We start from the raw sequence: 18404 nt of genomic DNA, 5'->3' as shown, positions 1-18404 counted from the left end.
CCGAGCCAACGAGGCTCGGACCTCCCGCCCTATATAAGAGCGGCCTCTCTATCTTCATCGCTCACGCGTCGCACGTCTCGCTAGCTGGACGACAAAATCTTCAATTCAAGAAAGATAAGGGAGGGATAGAGATATTTTCCTCGGTCTGAAGGTAATAATAAAAACGATCTCCTTCAGTTTCTGTTCGTTCCGCACAAAGATATATGAGTATTCTATGTCTTCTTAATTGAAAGATGTGACGGAACTTTTTGACGATCTGTTTGGTTTCCGAGAAGCAAAGGAAAAGAAAGGAAAATTGGAAATTGTAGCTTCCTCTTTTTTGCGTTTTTGTTTGTTTCAATATCTCCGTTCTTTATCAGAGACTAAACGAACCGTCATAACCTTGACGGTTTGGATCGATTTAATAAATCTGAAAATTTTAATTGGATAATTTGATTGCGGATATGACTGATTTCTTTTTCTCGGTCTGGCTGAGTTTTCGGGTTTCTAATTTCGAATATGTTGTGAAGATAAATATATTTTCTTTTTTGGTATTCCGTCTCATCATGCTCAGTGATCTGATGGAAAGATTGTGGCTTTTGAACCCTATCTGATCAACGGCAACGTTAAATTTGGTTATCTTTGATATTCTATGGGTCTTAAAACTTATTAAGCTGATGATTTTCCAAACTTCGATGCGAATGCTATTTGATAGTGAAAATTTTAAGTTTTCATCTGATTTGCTATTGAATCGATTTTGTGCTTCCTCGGTAATTATTTGCCCCGCTTATAGCCGATTCTTTCATAACTTTTAGTGATTTCAGTTTTGGGGAAAATGGTTTCAGTATGTGATGAATTGTTACCCGAATAAGAATATGAGATTTTAGTTAGGAACAGCTGCAAATAAAAGTTGCGTTCATATTTAGGATAGGCAAGGCTTGAGTCCTGTAGTGCTTTATTTTCTGGTCATGGACCCTGCTTCTTGATGTTATTTATACCAATGTTCTGCTGACTTTGAAGTACAGGTAAAAGAACCAACGCTTGGAGGTGATTGAAAAATATGGCAATGGTTTCAGGAGGAAGTTCAACATTGAACCCTAACGCCCCTCTTTTCATTCCTGCTGCTTTCCGCCTAGTGGAGGATTTCTCTCCGGAATGGTGGCAACTGGTCACAACTTCAACATGGTACCGTGACTATTGGCTCAGCCAGCATCAGGGTGAGGATGGTTTCTATGACAATGCCGAGGATGATTTTGATGGCATCAATTTAGTGGATCTACTACCGGAGACATTTGAATTTGATGATGGGGAAGATTTTTCGAATATGGAAACTCAGTACGATGTGTATATCCCATCTTTTGAACAGAAAGGTGCACAAATAAATATTGTAGCATAGCTGTTGAAACTAGTTGTAATATTCAAAAACCCTGTTGGAGCATTTGATTGACTTGTTTCCCCATATTTGATTTGGAATGATAGGCTTTGGAATGAATGCCGAGGCACTGGTGAAAAGTCTGAAATCTTTGGATGAAAGAGGTCCCAAGTCCCCAGTTCAACGTTCAAAGTATTCAGAGAAGCCAGCCAAGTACGTGAACCCAAAATGCAGCCCCCGACGCATCCAGCAGCCTCGTTGAAAGGGAGCAAGCTTGATGTGACTTTAGCTTCTTGTAGCTCTTTATGTAAAAGACCCAAGCAAATTAATGTTTCGCATTTCGCTTTCTGCAGCTTCTGTATAGAACAAGGTTGCAACTCTTTCATCCATCCTTGTTCATTATCGTTTCTTTGTACCGTTTACTGTCAGCTTACCAACAATTCCCTTGGAATAGAAACTGCGAAAAAGAGTGTAAAATTGTAACGAAAGAAGAAAAAAAGAGGTTATGTTTATCACAAAGCGGAGCTGCTGCTTTTTTTTTTTTTTTTTTTTTTATTTCCCTGCTGCTCTTCAATTGTGTTTGAATTCTCAAGCTATTTTTTGCTCCAAACAATCCACATGGATGGATCAAACCTAATTTGAACTGGTTGCTAACTTGCGAAAAGTGTTGGGTCCAGCTACATATAGTCATATATACCATCTAGCTGGAAGATGCATTGATGCTGCGCATGAATATGATGCTGTATATAAGTGCCCCTAATGGGTGTCTTCCAACAAATGAATTCTGATTCTAACGAAAAGCAATTCCAGAATTCTGGATTCCCAATAAATCTTTTCAAACCTAAGTGCCCGGAATCAGATGCCTTCATTTGAATGAGCTGCTGGGGATCTGATAGGGTTGTCTATTATAGTACGATTACCTTTTCTCATATTTCCTTTTAGGTCGGGGATGAGTTGAGTTACATACTTGCATGATTCTCCAATCCAAAATGAACACAAGTGACTTATTTCTCTCGAGAAAATCAGTCAAGAAAAAATTAATGCACATTGCATTCAATATTATATGAAGTAAATACTCATGCGCTGCATGCTCTTTTTTCCCCGAGCAGATTCACATTACATTTGCCAAGAAGAAATACCATTGTCTATTCATTATATTTTTAACCAGCATCCTTCTATAACCTCCATACGCGACATCAAGTTATTGATTTGTTATTTTTCACCAACCTATCAATCATTTCAATTTTCAAGAACGCCAGGAAATTATAAAACGATGATTGTTAAACTGATATAAAATACACTTGATTTCACTGTCCATCAGTTGAACAAGAGCACCATTTAGACCGGCTACTATGAATATGGAAAACATTACATACTTGCAACTCATCTGACAAAAAGCTGGATGCTCGATAACCTGAAAAAATGGAAGCCTAGAGAAGTTTTTTCCTAATCAAAACGTTGGCCTAGATTTTGGAAGCCTGGAGTTTGATTATGTTACTGACTGGAAAAGTATCAAATCAATTGTGCTCTTCTTTTTCTTTCTCTATTCTCTTCAAACAGATGCATCTGAAAGAAAATCTGCACTCACTTCTTGAAGCCTCTTCTTTTTATGAACTTGAACTTTGGTTTGGCTGTAAGCACCATCAGTTACCGCCTTTGGTAGCCAAAACCCAGGCTTCTCAAGAAATGGCGCTCGGTCAAGAACCAAAGGTTCTCTTAGGGTTATTTCAATGCCATCATATGTCCACAATGTCAAGGTTGCTTCCCCTTTAAGACCAAAAGAGAACCATCCTAAACCAGCCACTGCAATGTCAACACTATTCACATCCCAACTTCTTCCGGACACTTTGACTTCCCTCTCTTCCCATTCACCTAAATCAGAAGCACGTTCCATGCTGATCGGAGGCTGAGACCAGAAAAAGGCCAAATAAAGTAGTTATACAGACAATACAAATTATAAGAACAGCACTCACATTTTTTGGAAAAAAATGTCTGGAGAAAGTAATTGCAGTTCGTTTTCCAAGGCACTCAAAAGTGAAAATCCATCACCTAAAAAGAACTGCCAACTCGTCCCTCTTCCCCAAGGAAAATAATGTTTTATCCATAAGATCCCCAAAGTAATTTTTCACCAGTAACAGCAAAATAGAAACTGATAAAAACAGCCAAAAAATATTTATACGGCCTAGTTTCATTGCAGGCACAAATACATGTCAATATTTTAAGATGTACCTGCCTCTAGATAACCTTTCAAGGAGTCTAGAGTTTGGGATAAAAAAAAGGTCGTATATAAAACAAGGCAACCTGTATAATAGATAGTTTGTGATTTTTCTTGCATAAGTGCTGTGAAATGGCCTGCCATCATTTGATGAGCCAAGACAGACAATTCAGAAAACTGTTTTAGAATTATCATTTGTGATAAAGGTCTAAGTTTAATTGTCAAAGTTGGCTCTGTAGTGGAGACCAGAGCCATATAATGCTTGGGAAACTATATGGCGAGCTATAATGCTATATGTGTCATACTGCCAGTTGTTGTATCCTTTGGATAAAAAAATTTACCTGCAACCTAACACCGACATGGTTTCTCCAAATCTCATCTGCATTTTCTATCTTTCCAAAGTGTAGAGAAATATTAGGAGAAACCCAAATTGTGACATAAATTGTTTCCACAGAAGCTTGAGTAAGATCTAGCCTTGTAAGACCACCAACATGTATGGTTTGGCCAGCCTGCAAATATTAAATATGCCAAGACAATTAGATCCGATAGCATCATAACTTTGATATAATTATTATGTTCAGTAGACATTGCACATTCTACACTAACTGATAATAAAGCTGACAGTACACAAAGATAAATGGATCCCATCCACCTTAAACACAAATGGAATTTTCCAACACAGCTGATTGAACTGTTGTACAATAGGAACTCATTCAATTTAGTTAAAGCATTTGAAGCAATGTACATACTAAGAGAAACAAGAGAGAAACGAATATCCACCATCAACATGTAATATCCATCTTTTCCCTTGCTTCTCTGAAATATGTTTTTCCCCCAGACATGCCTCCTGTTGGTTCTAGGATTCATGTATTACTAGACAATCGCACATCAGAATCTGATGGGATGAATTCTGATTCTAGCTTCCCAATCGAATTACAAACGGTGATCACAGCCTATATATATTTAACAGTGATATTAAACAACAAGAGAATTTTTTTTAGAGAAATGTTTGATCTACACACAAATCTTACACAAAGAAGTTTACACATTGACGTGGTTTAATGTAATACGTTAGATCTATTTTACAATAAAAAGAGCTTTAATGTAAAATAGATCTAACGTATTACATTAAACTTCCTTGTGTAAGATTTGTGTGTGTAGACCTAACACTTATCTATTTTTTAATAAGTATTAAACAACAGGGATCGGAAAAGGACTAAATTTTAAATGGGTCAAGTTTATGTTTATCCAATGATAAGTTGATTCTAATTTGAATTCATTTGGATATCAACTGAAACAATGCACACTCAAATGTCAGATTCTTAACATTCATCGATTTGTTGCACTTCCAAGAAGTTTCATCCACTAGTCCGCCATAAGTACTTAGTTGAAATGGTACATCAGAACATATCTAAACATAGAAGTCTATCCATGAAGGTGTATGCCAGAATATTTACGGCTACTGTAACAAAGAGCTTGCCTTCATTCTATAAGTCCGAGGTTGTAGCTGCTTCCTTATTTCAACCATTTTCTGCTCCTCCCGATCCAATCGCATGGACATTAAATATGGATGTAGAAGCCCTGGTGTGTCAAACATTTTAGCCTTGGCTGATAAAATCCCCCCAATTCTCAAAATGCCAAGAGTTGTTCCAGGGACTGGAGCTTCCGTGAGCTTTGTAACTTTTGCACCTTCTTTCTTTGCCAACGCATTGACTAGAGTAGACTTGCCTGCATTCTGAGCCCCAATTACCCACACATTACCTCGAGGACCAGCCAAATTCTTGATGAAGGACAACAGATTCCTCACACCCATATCCTTAAGGGAACTAACCAAATAAACGCCGCTTAGCTTGAGTGCACCTCCAGCCCTTGCACGATGGCGAACCCATCTATCTAACCTGGCAGGTGAAATTTGCGATGGAAGAAGATCAACCTTTGTAGCCACAAGAACAAGTTTTGGTGGCTTTTTGCTAAGTTTGAGGTCGTCTTTGGCTCCTTCCAATGCCTTAAACAATGATTTTGCCGCCCGTTTAGGGAAAGAGCCATCAAAATCAACACAATCAACAACCATAACCACTATAGTAGCATTGCCATTCCCAGCGGGTTTCATCAGCCGGGTAGCGATCAACCTATCAAAATCAAAATCGGGTATCAAGTTTTCGGCTGTTTGGTTCTTCACTTGCCCATAATTCCTCAATGAATGACACCGAGCACACACTGTAACCTCTTCTTTCTCTTTGTGAACCTCCCTAGCCATCCTCTTCTTCTCCGCTTTTGACACCTTCTTCTTCTTTGCCTTTTCGATTGTATCCTCGTTAATATTACCATAACCGACCCCCGCCGGAGCAAATCCATCCAGATCCGACTTATCCTCTTCCTCGTTTAACTTAGCTTCCCACTCATCGGAATCCCAATCAAACTCATCCGCCGTTCCAAAATCACCTTCTCCCTCATCACTCACCTCAAACTCACCCTCAATGCCATTAAAAAAGCCCTCTTCTACTTCTTCTTCTTCTTCTTCATGTTCATTTTCCAAAGCTAGGAACTCGCTCACCATACCCTCGTCACCCCCTGACAATTCTGTTCCTGCCACACACCTTCTTTTATAGAACCCAGGAAGGTTTGGTTCCTTATCTTGCATAAAGACTCCACAACCAGGACAGATAGGCCCGTAGTTCGCATCCTCATCTCTTCCCTCGCTCAAAACCGGGTTCCTGCCGCCTTTTTTTAGAGTAATTTTCCCACTAACTTTCTGGGTTGTTTCAATACTTGTTTGGTTATGCTTTACTGCTAGATTGATAAACGAAACTTTCTTGGTCTGTATTGTGTTTGTCCCCATACTCAAACCTGATGAAAAAGATAACGATTTAGGAAAGTGGGTAAGGGTCTAAGTTAAAGTAGAGGAGAGCAGGAGAAAGTGAAGGAAAACGGGGAGAGTTAGAGAGAGAGAGAGAGAGAGAGAGAGAGAGAGAATTTTACCTATTAAAAAACGACTATCTGTAATTGGTTGCTCTTGTATGATGCTGCTGCTGAAACTCTTCGAGCTCAGCTGGGCCGTGATGGAAGGGAGTTTAACTGTGGATAGCAAGACAGCCATTTCTTCGGCACCGGGAATGGTACCCAGGTACTGTATCACTCGCACATATACACAGGAAGAGAACGAAGGAGGCCGGAAAGAATGGGAGGGATCAGACTATGCTGTGATTGGATTTTACAATTAATAATAATAATAATAATACTTAGTTTATAATCTGAGCTGTGCGCGGTTTTACAGTCTGAGCCCCAGAAAGATGACCCGTCCTCCCCAAAATGTCGGCCTAGTCCATCCTCTTTAGGCCCCGTAAGGGATAGCAGGATCGCCCGGCCTAGTAGTAGCCACTCCATTATTTTATTTTATTTTCCAATGCTTTTATTTATGTGTTGATAAATTCGAGCGTTGAAACATATTCTTTTGGTATTTGAGGATGTTGAATTTTTATTATATTTTATATATAAATTTAAAAAATATGTAATAATGAAATGAGGTGATATAACAGAATTTTAGTGTTGAATTAAACATATTTTAAATTGAATTGATAAAAAAAGAAAAGAATCCCGACATCGGGACAAGAAGGGCTGGAAGTGGAAGTGGAAGAACGGAGCCAAATCTAAATAATTAGGGTCTAAATATATGTGATGGCAGAAACTTGCCAAAATATATAGCCATTTATTCTTCTACATTTTCTTCAATTATTTTCCATTGTATTTAAAAGGCCTATGTGTATTGTCCATGTATGAAAATCGATAAGACATTAATTCATATTAATTACTTGGCATTCAAATAAGTCGTCAGAATTCCAAAACAAAAGGCTAAGATGGAAAAATTGCCGCCAAGTGGTTGTTTTATCAACTGAAACTTTGTTAAGTATTCAAGAGAGGATTGCTAAAACGTCGACTTGCATAAACGGTGCTTTGCATTTTCTAATTGTATCCAAATTAGAGCAATTCAAAAAGAAGACATTTGCATTGTTTTAAAAGTGATCGCTAATTTTTGACGCAATTGGTGCTAGACGGTTATTCATATAGTTTTTACAGCTTTTGCGACACAATGATAAGTTTTTGCGTCTAAATTTGAGCGACACAAAAAAGAAAGTTTATTGTGGCATAATTTGAAAACTTATTGTGGCATTATTTAAATTTGTTGTGTCTAAGCGGCACAAAAAGAAGATATTTGAGCCGCTAATTTTCGACGCAACTAGTGTCAAACGATTATTCAAGTAGTTATTACATCTTTTGCGGCACAATCATAAGTTTGTTTTTTCGTCTAAATTCGAGCAATGCATAAAAGAAAACTTATTGTGATGTAATTTGAATTTTTGCATATAAATTAGAGCGACGCAAATGGAATATTGGGTCGTTTTTAAAGTGGTTGTTGATTGTTATAATTCTATATATATCTTTTAATTACGTAAAGGTGGTGTAATTTCTTTAAGAAAAGAGTAAAGTTTATTATTAATTTTTTTTTTTACATAATCTCATATTTTATTCATTTTTTTCAAAACAACTATACAACGATTGTAAATATATTTTTTCTTATCTTAATCATCTAATATTCTACATTGTGATCGTTAATTGATAAGTCTCGGATTTTGATATTTGTATGTTTGTGTGTGTATATATATATTCTTTTTTCTTCTTTCTAAACAATAATATTAGTAGTAAACAAACATGGAGTATACATGATGAGTCTCCTCGATCCCGCTCATTGAAGATTAATATGAACATTGCATAAATAAAATATGAACCAAAAAAAGAAAAAAGTGCTTATAAATTCGATCCATGCATCCATGTTAATAAGAACAAAGCCCCACAAGAAGGGTCTGGAGCGACCGTGTCGTTCCAAATGCTTTACACATCAGAAGGAACAAGAAAATGCTGCAGATACCTTAGACCATCGTCCATATTTACGTACCTCCAATTTACTATACTCAGAATCCCCACACTCACCTTCTCCGCCCTAACCTTCCTGCCACCACCGCTCTCCGATCTCCTCCCACAAAAACCCAACTTCACATCCGCCACCATGCCGCTCGCCACCTCACTTGAGCAACACCCCGGCGACGGTAGCTCCTCCGAGAACCACCCTTCTGCCCCTGGAGAAAAGCTCACCTTCCCCTCGCAATCCATCATCGTAAATATCCCTCTCCACCCTCTCAGTATTACATTCCACGTGATTTTCACGTCCCCCAAATCATCGAACATCGACGCGGGACTCTCGTAGTTCACATCGATATCGAACTTGAACACCCCGCCAGGAACGACTTGTAGTTCTTCGCCAGGTTTCTCCAGACTCACGATGTGAGAAGTTCTGGTGCGGATGTTGATGGCGAAGATGAGGCTGTCAAGGGAAAGCAGTGGCTTGCGGGGGGTCTGGAGGCGGCGCCTGGCGGCAGTGTGGCCAATGGCGTAGAGACGGTGGTACGGGACAGTGAAGTCGGTGAAGTGGATGTCGGACAGGGAAGGGAAATGGTTGTTGCACAAGGGTTTCCAGAGGAGGTCTGAGGACATGGAAATGGTCCATGACTTGCATACACAGGAGGCTATGGCTAGGGTTCTGGGGTCAAGGTGGTGAGCAACAAGAGCAAGGACTGCCCACGGTGGTGAGATGGTGGCGGAGGATGTCAGAGACATGGAACTTACTCCGGATTTGAATTTGAAAATTGAAATAAGAAAACAATGAAGTAGGTAATTGGGCGCGACAGAAATGAGCGGTTTTGTGTGTATGTATCAGTATAGAGACCGACGTATATGTGCATCTGTGGAGAGGGGGTGGGTTTCGGAGGAGACTACGCGTGTTGGACAAGGGCCTTTGGCATGGCCACGAGTTGCCACGTAAGATTGAATGAGCACGGGCGAAGAGTCTGAATAGCATACACGTGACAGCCTCGGCTCGACAGACGTATTAATGACACCCATACTGACGTGGGTAACTGTTCCTATGCCTTGTATTTAAAATTCGAATAACGTTAGTTATCATCTTAATTTTTATTATCTTTTTATTGTTTTATGATATAGTATTAAGTGATTATAAATTATTTTATTATATTTTATTTATAAATTTATCATTTAATACGATATCATAAAATAATAAAAAGATAATAAAAATTGAGATGATGAATAAATTTTTTATAATAGTAAACACACGTTCTTCTTATTACAACATGTTAAAAACATAGATATTTTTTCTTTTTTCAAACATATTGTATTTGTACACGCATCACTTATTACAGCATGTAGCATATACATGCCACGGGGTTAGAACCTATTTTCTCGTATTAAGTTTAAGAATAAATCAATTTAAAAAGTGGGTTTTAAAAGTTATAAACCGTAAGAAGTGCGTGGCATTTTTTTCTAATTTCTACTGTTTATTGTTATCCATATAAATATTTTGAATATTATTAAATGAATAATAAATAATATTGAATCATTTTTATATATCAATTTATTTTCTATTTGAGACTATCAAATTCAAACCAAAACTAAAGGATTTTTTTAATATTATCAATTAGTTTAATATTATTATTTTAAGATATAATAACTTATCTAAGGGACTAATGGTAGAATTGGAATGAGATGATGTATAATGAAAAATCATCCACCATTCTCTTGGTGCCTTGTTGGAATTACGGTAGAAAATAGAGTTTTCACAATAAAACTTTTAGCTGTAGACGTTTATTAAAAAGTTACACTATTATTTAAATAAATTATATTGTTATATTTGGTAAAGTTTTTTAAAAATGTAAGATTATTTGTAGGATATTTTCAACAAAAGCTATATTTTTTTAAATGGACTCTCAACATTTTTTAGGCACTTAAATAACCTAAACATAATTTTTTCTTTAAAGATCGTCTAGGCCGTTAAAAACACTTTTTTAAATTTTAAACTCAAATCCAAAGAAGCACTTAGATTAGGCTTGGATAGTAAGTTGATATGAAATAAATTGAGATGAAAGTTAAAAATTGAATAAAATATTATTAGAATATTATTTTTTAATATTATTATTATTTTAGAATTGAAAAAGTTGAACTGTTTATTATATTTTGTGTGTAAATTTGTAAAAATTATAATGATTACATAGATGAATTGAGACTAACTTTCAATCCAAATCGAGCCTTAATCACCATCTCTTTACCTGACATTTTATGATTAGATGATAAATAATAAATTATAAATAAATTTGTCATAATTTAATATTATATTAAAAAATGACGAAATAATGATGTAAAGACATGTGTAATACATAACATTTATATATTTGAAGGAAAATGCTAAATGCATTTAAAAAAAAAAACTTACAAAAATTTATATATGTACATGGCTTTTCACAAGTTTTTTCTTTTCTCATGTTTTATTTATTTTTAATAAAAATTATGTAAATGAGAAAGGCACGCGAGTACATAAAATTTTAATAATGATTTGTTTTTGTAAATAGAGTCAGCATTACCTTTTTTTTAAATACTTATATAAGAATGAAATTATTCTCATCAATTATTATTTATTATTCTATAAAAAATATTTTTATATTTTGTTAAAAAATTATAAATATGAGAGATAAAAATAAATAATAACTAACTTATAGTATTTCTCAAAAAATATATTTTTGCGGGAACACAAAATCCACAAATTTGAAAGCGTAGTAAAATCCGGCAAAGAAAATTGGAAAAAGGTCAAAAAGCATATTTTAAACATACTTACGAAAATACCCTTCATCCCGCCCATTTAGCAGCAGGTGTATCTTGCGACGTGCGTCTTCACGCTTCCAAATGAAGAAACCAAACAGATCAATGGCGCAAAGAAAGAACTCTTCATCTCCCTCTCCAATCCCGATCGGTAAACCACAAACCGCGAGAACCTAACTAGAAATCAAATATTCCATTAACTGATTTATCATTTCTTTTACATTTATATGTCTCTCACACTCAGGGAATTGCGAGGTCACTGTCGAAACAAATAACTTCAGCTTCCAGTCGGACCCTAGCAGCCTTCAAATCTCAATCTCCAGAAGCGCAACAATCAAAATCTCAGGTACTCATTCATCCTATTACTGTTACGGTTCCACCGGCTTTGCTGTTTGTTTGGTCGCCGCGAAAATGAAAAATAAAGATTTGCTAGAATTCAATAAGGGATTGATTTATATAACTTCTTCCTTTTATTCTCCTCCCTTTCTATTAGTAACAGTACAAAGGGTTAGATTTTTATTTTTATTTTTTTTGATAAATAAAGATTTGCTAGAATTCAATAAGGGATTGATTTATATAGCTTCTTCCTTTTATTCTCCTCCCTTTCTATTAGCAACAGTACAAAGGGTTAGATTATTATTATTTTTTTTTTATTTTTATTTTTTCACTTATTTGGGTTGCTTTTTGAGGCAGTGATGGAAAACATGACTAGAAGGAATAGTAATGAGCTTGGGGCTTCGAAATGTGAAGAGAAAGGTACTTTATATTCAATTATCATTGGAACGCAATAAAATTTCAACTGTGAATAGTTGTTGTTGATGTTTGGTCTTGAGATTTTGGAGGTGTGGTATGTTAATTTGTGATAATTTGATAGATATTTGTTGGACATTTTTTTTCTGGCTTATTTAGAGGAGGGGGAGAAAGTTTTCTTGCTCCTCAATCCCAAGGATTCCGATAGCTGTACCAAATCGTATCTTCAGGTACATCTCTCGGTCGATGTTCACACACATTTGTATCTTTTTTTGTTTGATTCTCAGAGCATCAAGTAATAACGGGTACACTCTTTATCAATCTGTCTTGCAGTATGTACTAAATATGTACATGAAGGAGCTTCCGGCTATGAACTATGCTGCTAATACTGGAAAGCAATCAATGTTCCTTGAACGATGTGTAACAAATGGGTATAAAATGCTCCCCATTGCATGCCAATATTGGTTTTGAAAGTCTCACCTCTCCTTGTAGTGTGAACTATGACTATCCTCACGGAATATATTTAACAACTTAATTGAATATGCTTTTGAAGTGTGTAGCCTCCGAAAATTTTGATATTAAGTTACATTCCAAGGTCTGAGTGGCTTTCATAAAAAATCATCTTTTCATTCCTGTTGTTTTTTTCTTTTTCTGCAGGAAGTATTGTACGTTGCTTTTGTTATCCAACTCTTTGGGAGATTTTGGAGAGGTAGGATTTCCATGCTGTCTTGTTCTGAACATGGTATTGGTACTCTTTAATATTAACTTCAAGCCACGATTAATAATATATAGTGAAAAGGGTGTTTACTTATAAAAAATAAAAAAACTTGAGCCTCATAAACGGGTAATAGGAACAGCATCTTACTCATTAAACTTTGACACAGTATATATTGCACACATGTATCCATATCCACCTTTAGTGAACTCAGCTTTTTCTGTGTTATTATTATTTCCACTCAAACATTCATTGATATTGTCTTGTTTGGATAACCCTTTTACACAAGAATGAACTAAGTGCAAACAAAGAAGTATAGCCATAGAAGCTATTAAGGGCACAGCTATATAAACTGGAGGTATATCTACATGGTCTTTAGCTGTTCCTGATAAATCTTGCCTTTTCCCAGCACACCATGGAAACTTGTATCTTCTGTCAACAGAATTAACACCTATCGGTGGAGATATAGCCAGTTGCTTTATTATGTTGACCTAGTTTTTGGTTCTCTCCTTTTGTAACTATGCAGGTTGTAGCTGCAATTACATATCAAATAGTCCCGGCTGATACTCAATATGCTGAGATCCCTCTTGCTGCTGTTAGTTCAATCTACCAACACAAGGTCTTTTGTTTTTTTATTTCTCTTTCATTGGCAGTTGGCATTCCATAACATTTTGTCGTTTGTCATGGTTCAAGGAGCCATTAGATGCAGGCCGTTAATCACCATGGGGAATGTATTTAACTATTTATACTTCAAAGGAACAATATCCACCATCTAATTTAAGGAAAATTTTTCATTTGCTTGGTTTCATATGATGGCAATGGAGAAATCAAAGCAAACACCTTTATCAAAACTGCCACACCAGGCGAGTTATGTACATAATGAAAAAATATGGATCTAAGAAGAGCATGGAACAAATGTTACTTTTATTTTATTTGAGTGGCTGTGTCTCATCAATATACCTCTAACTCCTCCCCTCCTCCCTTCCTATTCATTAACACTGTGCTTATCTTAGGAAACTTGGAAAGGAGTTTCTTTGTCAATTTAAATGACATCTCAACAATTTTCAGGGTTTTGGTCACCTCTTGTATGTAGAATTGAGAAGGCGACTCCAGAGTGTTGGTATTCGCACAATATTCTGCTGGGGAGACAAGGAATCTGAAGGGTTTTGGCATAAACAGGTAGTTAGTGACTACAGCTTGGAGCAAGACAAAGTCATAGACTCATGGGCATAGCTGCCCATTTTATTGATGATTAGTCTATATTTATCTTCTCCTATGAAATTTATGTTACAAAATGTTTTTCTTTTCATGAAAATGGACACAGTTGTCTCAGCTACGTGTTTTTTTTTTTCTTCCCAAAACTTACACTTCGCTGAGAAGGAAGTTTCTTAAAATAAGTTTAACTTGTGACAGTGAGATTGTCAGGTTACTTTCGTAAAACTTGTTTTTTGTTTTATTTCTAATTTGAGTTTTGTGAAAATTGATTATAATTGCAGGGTTTTGTATCTATAGCTGAGGTAGACTCCAAGGGTAGAGCTCGTAGACTACCTATTAAAGCTGACATACGCAGAGCTTTATGCTTCCCTGGTGGTTCAACCCTCATGGTTTCTCATCTTATCAAGGAAATTTCAGATAGCCCTGCAGATTCTCTTAAATTGTGTTTGCCATTAAAGCCTCGTGAGACATGTTCATCATCTGCTTTTGGAGCTCAACAGCTTCGACTTTCTAGATCTGAAAATCTTCCATCCGAAGGGATGAATGATGGGCTCCCAAGGGAAGACGAAAACTTAGGTGGTACGTTGAATTTAATTTATTCCAGTTCTGTGAAGATTTCTGGTGGTTTCTTATAACGGGAAATTGAACATAACAGTGATGTCTGGACATCCTATATGAGAAGATTCTGTTTTCTGTTTTATACAGATGCTTTGTTCCTTCCTCGGGATGGGAACCCTTATGAGAAAATACCAAGAAAGTCAATATGAGCACATACCTTAATAACCTTGTTGAAGTGCTTTAATATGTTTTGATATGGTTTTGAAGAATCACCTCATCTTCATTTGCTGTCGCAGTGCAGTTTATCAACCTTGACTTCTTCAAGAGGTTCTTAGATTTGGGATTCACTTGTGGTTCTAAGGACCTGGTTCCTTTTGCAGGAGCACACTGCAACAAGATGGCTGCTGGTGCAGAACTATCCAAGAAAGTAACTGATCCTAATGTAGAGCATTGTTCTTGTTCTACACAAGGTTCAAAGAGGAGGGTTTGGGAAGCCTCTTTATCTTCATTGAAGTCAAAAAAAGTAAAGGGTAGCCATTCAATTGACTGTCAAGTTGGTTCTAACTGCGGTTTAGCTTTAGGAGGTGATGAGAATGAATCTCGTTTTCAAGGATGTTCCTTGGACACTTCAAGAGACAAATATTTGGCGAGAGCTACTCATAGTGCTCCTTTGAGTAGCAGTTGTGTGGAAAAGATTGTTGAAGAACATCAGTTGGTTAGTGTAATGCAAGAAGCGTCGGCCAGCGAAGATTTTAAGTCAAAGGGAGAATGCTTTAGAATCATGTTGATGAATATTGCTGATGATACTAAGAGAACTCATCTCACAAAGGTAAATCCAGCCTATTTATCTTGTTTGGCATAATCCAACATTGACATCATGGCGCATCCCTCTTGTCTTATTAAAAGAAAAAGGTTCTTCAGTGCTAGATTATTTTGTTTTTTTGTTATCAGGTAATCGAAGACCTTGGCGGTGCTGTTATATGCGATGGAAGTTTAGGCACACATGTTGTCACCGGAAAAGTGAGGAAAACACTGAATTTCTGCACTGCTCTGTGTTCAGGGTTAGTCTTATTGTCAAAAAGTGATGCCACTTGGATTCGCATTCTCTGCGTTCATTGATGAACTTTATTACATTTACTATCTCATGGGATTTGCAGTGAGTGGTTACCATGGACATTTCAGGCCACCCTTTTTTTGAACAACATTTTGCATGCCTCAGTTATTCCATTTTATGGGGAACTATTGAAATTCTGAATGTGAACTAGCTGATTTTCTCCTTTTTTCTTGATTCCCTTCTGCATATAAGTTTGTTCCTTTATATTTTGACACTCTGTCAGCACACAGTCTGAGTTTGATAAGGTGAAGAGTATTGGTTTCTATATCTGGTATTAAAAATGAAGGACTGTTTCGGATATTATGTGACTTGTTTCTATTGATATCAACTAAATTGTCTAGAAAGAAAAGTACATTCTTGACAGACATGATAACTTAGAAGAAAGATGAAAGAAATTAAAAAAGTAATTTTAAATTCCTATAAGCTATAAGAATGTGTTCCTTTGTGGTTGGTGTTATTTTGAGACTGATTTTTTGTTGCAATTTTCATAGCTCCAAAAAGTTTGGTGAATATTGTTCTTATAAAATATGGTTGTCTCCCTGTCATAGCTTATTTATCTTGCTTATATTTCTCATGCTTTGACACAGTTTCGTTTGTTCACATGTATAAATAATCTTTTTGGTCACGCATAATGATTTTTATTGTTGATGATCTGTTATGCAGAGCTTGGATAGTCTCGCCTACTTGGTTGAAAGAAAGCTTCCGTGAAGGCAGATTTGTGGGTAAGTTAGGCTGAATAATTAGTTTTTGGCTTTTAATCATTATTTAAGCATTTTAATACATATTTTTCGGTTTTCCATCATTTATCAGATGAAATTCCCTACGTATTAAATGATGAAGAATACATGTTGAGGTACAGAGCTGAGCTAAAACATGCAGTTCTCAGAGCAAAAGCAAGTCCTCAGGCTTTGCTCAAAGGGTATTACGTTTGCATAGCGGCTCATGTTCAACCCCCTGCTAAGACTTTATCTGCAATTGTCAGGTCTGCTGGTGGAGAGGTATGTTCTAGGAAGCTCACAGTGTCCCGAGTGTTGATTATGCATGCATATGTTTGTAGTTGAAGGATTGTTTATGTAAGTCTACTTTAATCATATCTGTAGATTCTCTGTTGCAAGTACAAATGTATTCTAGGATTTGTAAAAGCTACCAAAAGAATAGGTCTGACAACATGCTTTCACTTTGAGGTTCATGCTTTAGATGAACCGATGATCTTTATGAATTTTAATGTCCACAAAAAATGCTTATGGATAAACTAAAAGATATGACTAAATCTCTAACATTGCCAATAACATTTTTTTTTTTTTATAAGTAAGAATTTTTATTGAATAGATTGAAACTAGGCAATTCTCAAGTCCACAGGAAGTATACAAAGTGAGACACCTAATTACAATCTAATAAGCTGGAAAGAAGAAAGAAACTCATGAACCTTCCCACTCTTCATGAAAAAAGAATTTATCTTCATGAAAAAAGTTCAAGCTCAAGTGATTTGCGCATATTGCAAGTCTGACATCGTAAGGTTCATTTCTTCCTCATTGTTCTTAGTTTGGTTGGTTTAGACCGATATACTTCTGATTGCTTGGAGCTTGAGCCTTAGTAATCATCACCGTTCAAGTTTTGTTTTCCAGATATTGTGTTCTTTCTTTTTTTGGTTTAGAGTACTATGCGTTGGTCCTAAGCATTTAAATAATGCTACATGCTGGCGTGTCTAGAGACATACGCTTGCATGCGTCTGGTATGTGCATGTAAATGAACAGTGAATATCCGCTCTGTGCTTGTGTTGGGCTGCAGCAATTGAAATTAGATATAAAGTGGTGTCTTTAGGTAAACAGACCTGGGGGGAGGGTGCTTTATTGATACATAACAAATGCCATTATTTACTGATTATTTTGATTAAAAAAAATAGATCATTCGTGGACTGGAGAAAGTGAATGAAGCATCAAGAACAATCTTTGTGGCATGCGAGGAAGACATGGATGAAGCACTGTTGGCTGTAAAGAAAGGGATTTGGACTTTCAGTAGTGACTGGTTAATGAACTGTGTCATGAGACAAGAGCTCGACCTGCAGGCCCCCAATTTGCAGAGTCCCTCTAACTACACTTTTATGAATTGTGTGGAGATCCAAGTTTATTTCAACGTAAATCCTCTCTCTCTCTCTCTCTCTCTCTCTCTCTCTCTATACATATATATATATATATATATATAGGTAACTTATTCAAAACCTGCTCACTGTCCCAAGAGAACGTAATGATAAGACAAGAAGGTTGGCTGGAAAATTCGAAGAAAGCAGGTTATTGTGAAGGCAGATGTTCAAGTTAGACTTATTGATTGATATCACAAAATTTTGTTACTGTGAAGGCAACATAATTGCTATTAATACGTGCTTGAGTATATATTTCTTTACCAAAATATTACTTACTCGACCGTTACTGTATTTACTAAGAAAAATGATAAAAACAGGTTATGTTTCATTTCACGGCATTTGAGGCGATCTATTTGGGTTCCTCAAGTACTTGTTAACTGTGTGGTTGGAACAAGTACTACTTTTTGGTACTAAGATTAGTACGGCTGATCCAAAGGTCCCATTGTTTCCGTTAGCCCCAACCTCGATGATAGGAAGACCTTGTGTCGAGCCCAAAGGCTTGGCTTCCCATGGCCTATGTATATTCATTCATAAATTGATTGCCGATTAGGGTCAGAAAGAATCGTATTTATATTTATTACATTTTAAATGATGACCTGTCATGTCATCTGATTATTTCCTAATTAT

The 18404-nt window shown here is 36.3% G+C and overlaps 4 protein-coding genes across 6 annotated transcripts; 2 read left to right on the top strand and 2 right to left on the bottom strand.

The window, feature by feature from the left end:
* Positions 1-1866, top strand: LOC121265132 (protein EARLY RESPONSIVE TO DEHYDRATION 15). Of its 3 annotated transcripts, none has more exons than XM_041168627.1 (3): positions 1-152; positions 1016-1349; positions 1459-1866. In XM_041168627.1, the coding sequence occupies exons 2-3, from the start codon at positions 1040-1042 to the stop codon at positions 1611-1613; spliced, it is 465 nt and encodes a 154-aa protein (XP_041024561.1). In that variant the 5' UTR covers positions 1-152; positions 1016-1039; the 3' UTR covers positions 1614-1866. The 3 variants fall into 3 exon arrangements, with proteins under 3 accessions (XP_041024561.1, XP_041024562.1, XP_041024563.1); XM_041168628.1 differs by having other exon boundaries at positions 21-151; positions 1000-1349; XM_041168629.1 differs by lacking the exon at positions 1-152 and adding an exon at positions 178-304 and having other exon boundaries at positions 1000-1349.
* Positions 1867-2614: 748 nt separating this feature from the next.
* Positions 2615-6782, bottom strand: LOC121265089 (GTP-binding protein BRASSINAZOLE INSENSITIVE PALE GREEN 2, chloroplastic). The gene is made up of 4 exons (XM_041168557.1): positions 6546-6782; positions 5047-6413; positions 3908-4075; positions 2615-3257 (listed from the first exon to the last, which is right to left on the bottom strand). Exons 1-4 carry the CDS (start codon positions 6661-6663, stop codon positions 2904-2906), a joined length of 2007 nt encoding a protein of 668 aa, XP_041024491.1. The 5' UTR covers positions 6664-6782; the 3' UTR covers positions 2615-2903.
* A 1584-nt stretch (positions 6783-8366) lies between these two features.
* LOC121265124 (probable F-box protein At5g04010) lies at positions 8367-9309 on the bottom strand. Its single transcript, XM_041168618.1, has one exon. The coding sequence runs from the start codon at positions 9234-9236 to the stop codon at positions 8454-8456; it is 783 nt and encodes a 260-aa protein (XP_041024552.1). The 5' UTR covers positions 9237-9309; the 3' UTR covers positions 8367-8453.
* Positions 9310-11315: 2006 nt separating this feature from the next.
* On the top strand, positions 11316-18043 carry LOC121265088. The gene is made up of 14 exons (XM_041168555.1): positions 11316-11436; positions 11530-11631; positions 11979-12041; positions 12195-12265; positions 12369-12466; positions 12693-12744; positions 13277-13369; positions 13819-13929; positions 14247-14544; positions 14904-15352; positions 15475-15584; positions 16301-16359; positions 16448-16635; positions 17541-18043. The coding sequence occupies exons 1-14, from the start codon at positions 11370-11372 to the stop codon at positions 17838-17840; spliced, it is 2061 nt and encodes a 686-aa protein (XP_041024489.1). The 5' UTR covers positions 11316-11369; the 3' UTR covers positions 17841-18043.
* The last annotated feature ends 361 nt before the right edge of the window (positions 18044-18404 follow it).

This window comes from Juglans microcarpa x Juglans regia, chromosome 5D, assembly GCF_004785595.1.
Source record: "Juglans microcarpa x Juglans regia isolate MS1-56 chromosome 5D, Jm3101_v1.0, whole genome shotgun sequence".
Taxonomy (NCBI): domain Eukaryota; kingdom Viridiplantae; phylum Streptophyta; class Magnoliopsida; order Fagales; family Juglandaceae; genus Juglans; species Juglans microcarpa x Juglans regia.
Note: the sequence above shows the minus strand (reverse complement) of the source record. Positions and strands in the feature narration are given on the sequence as shown.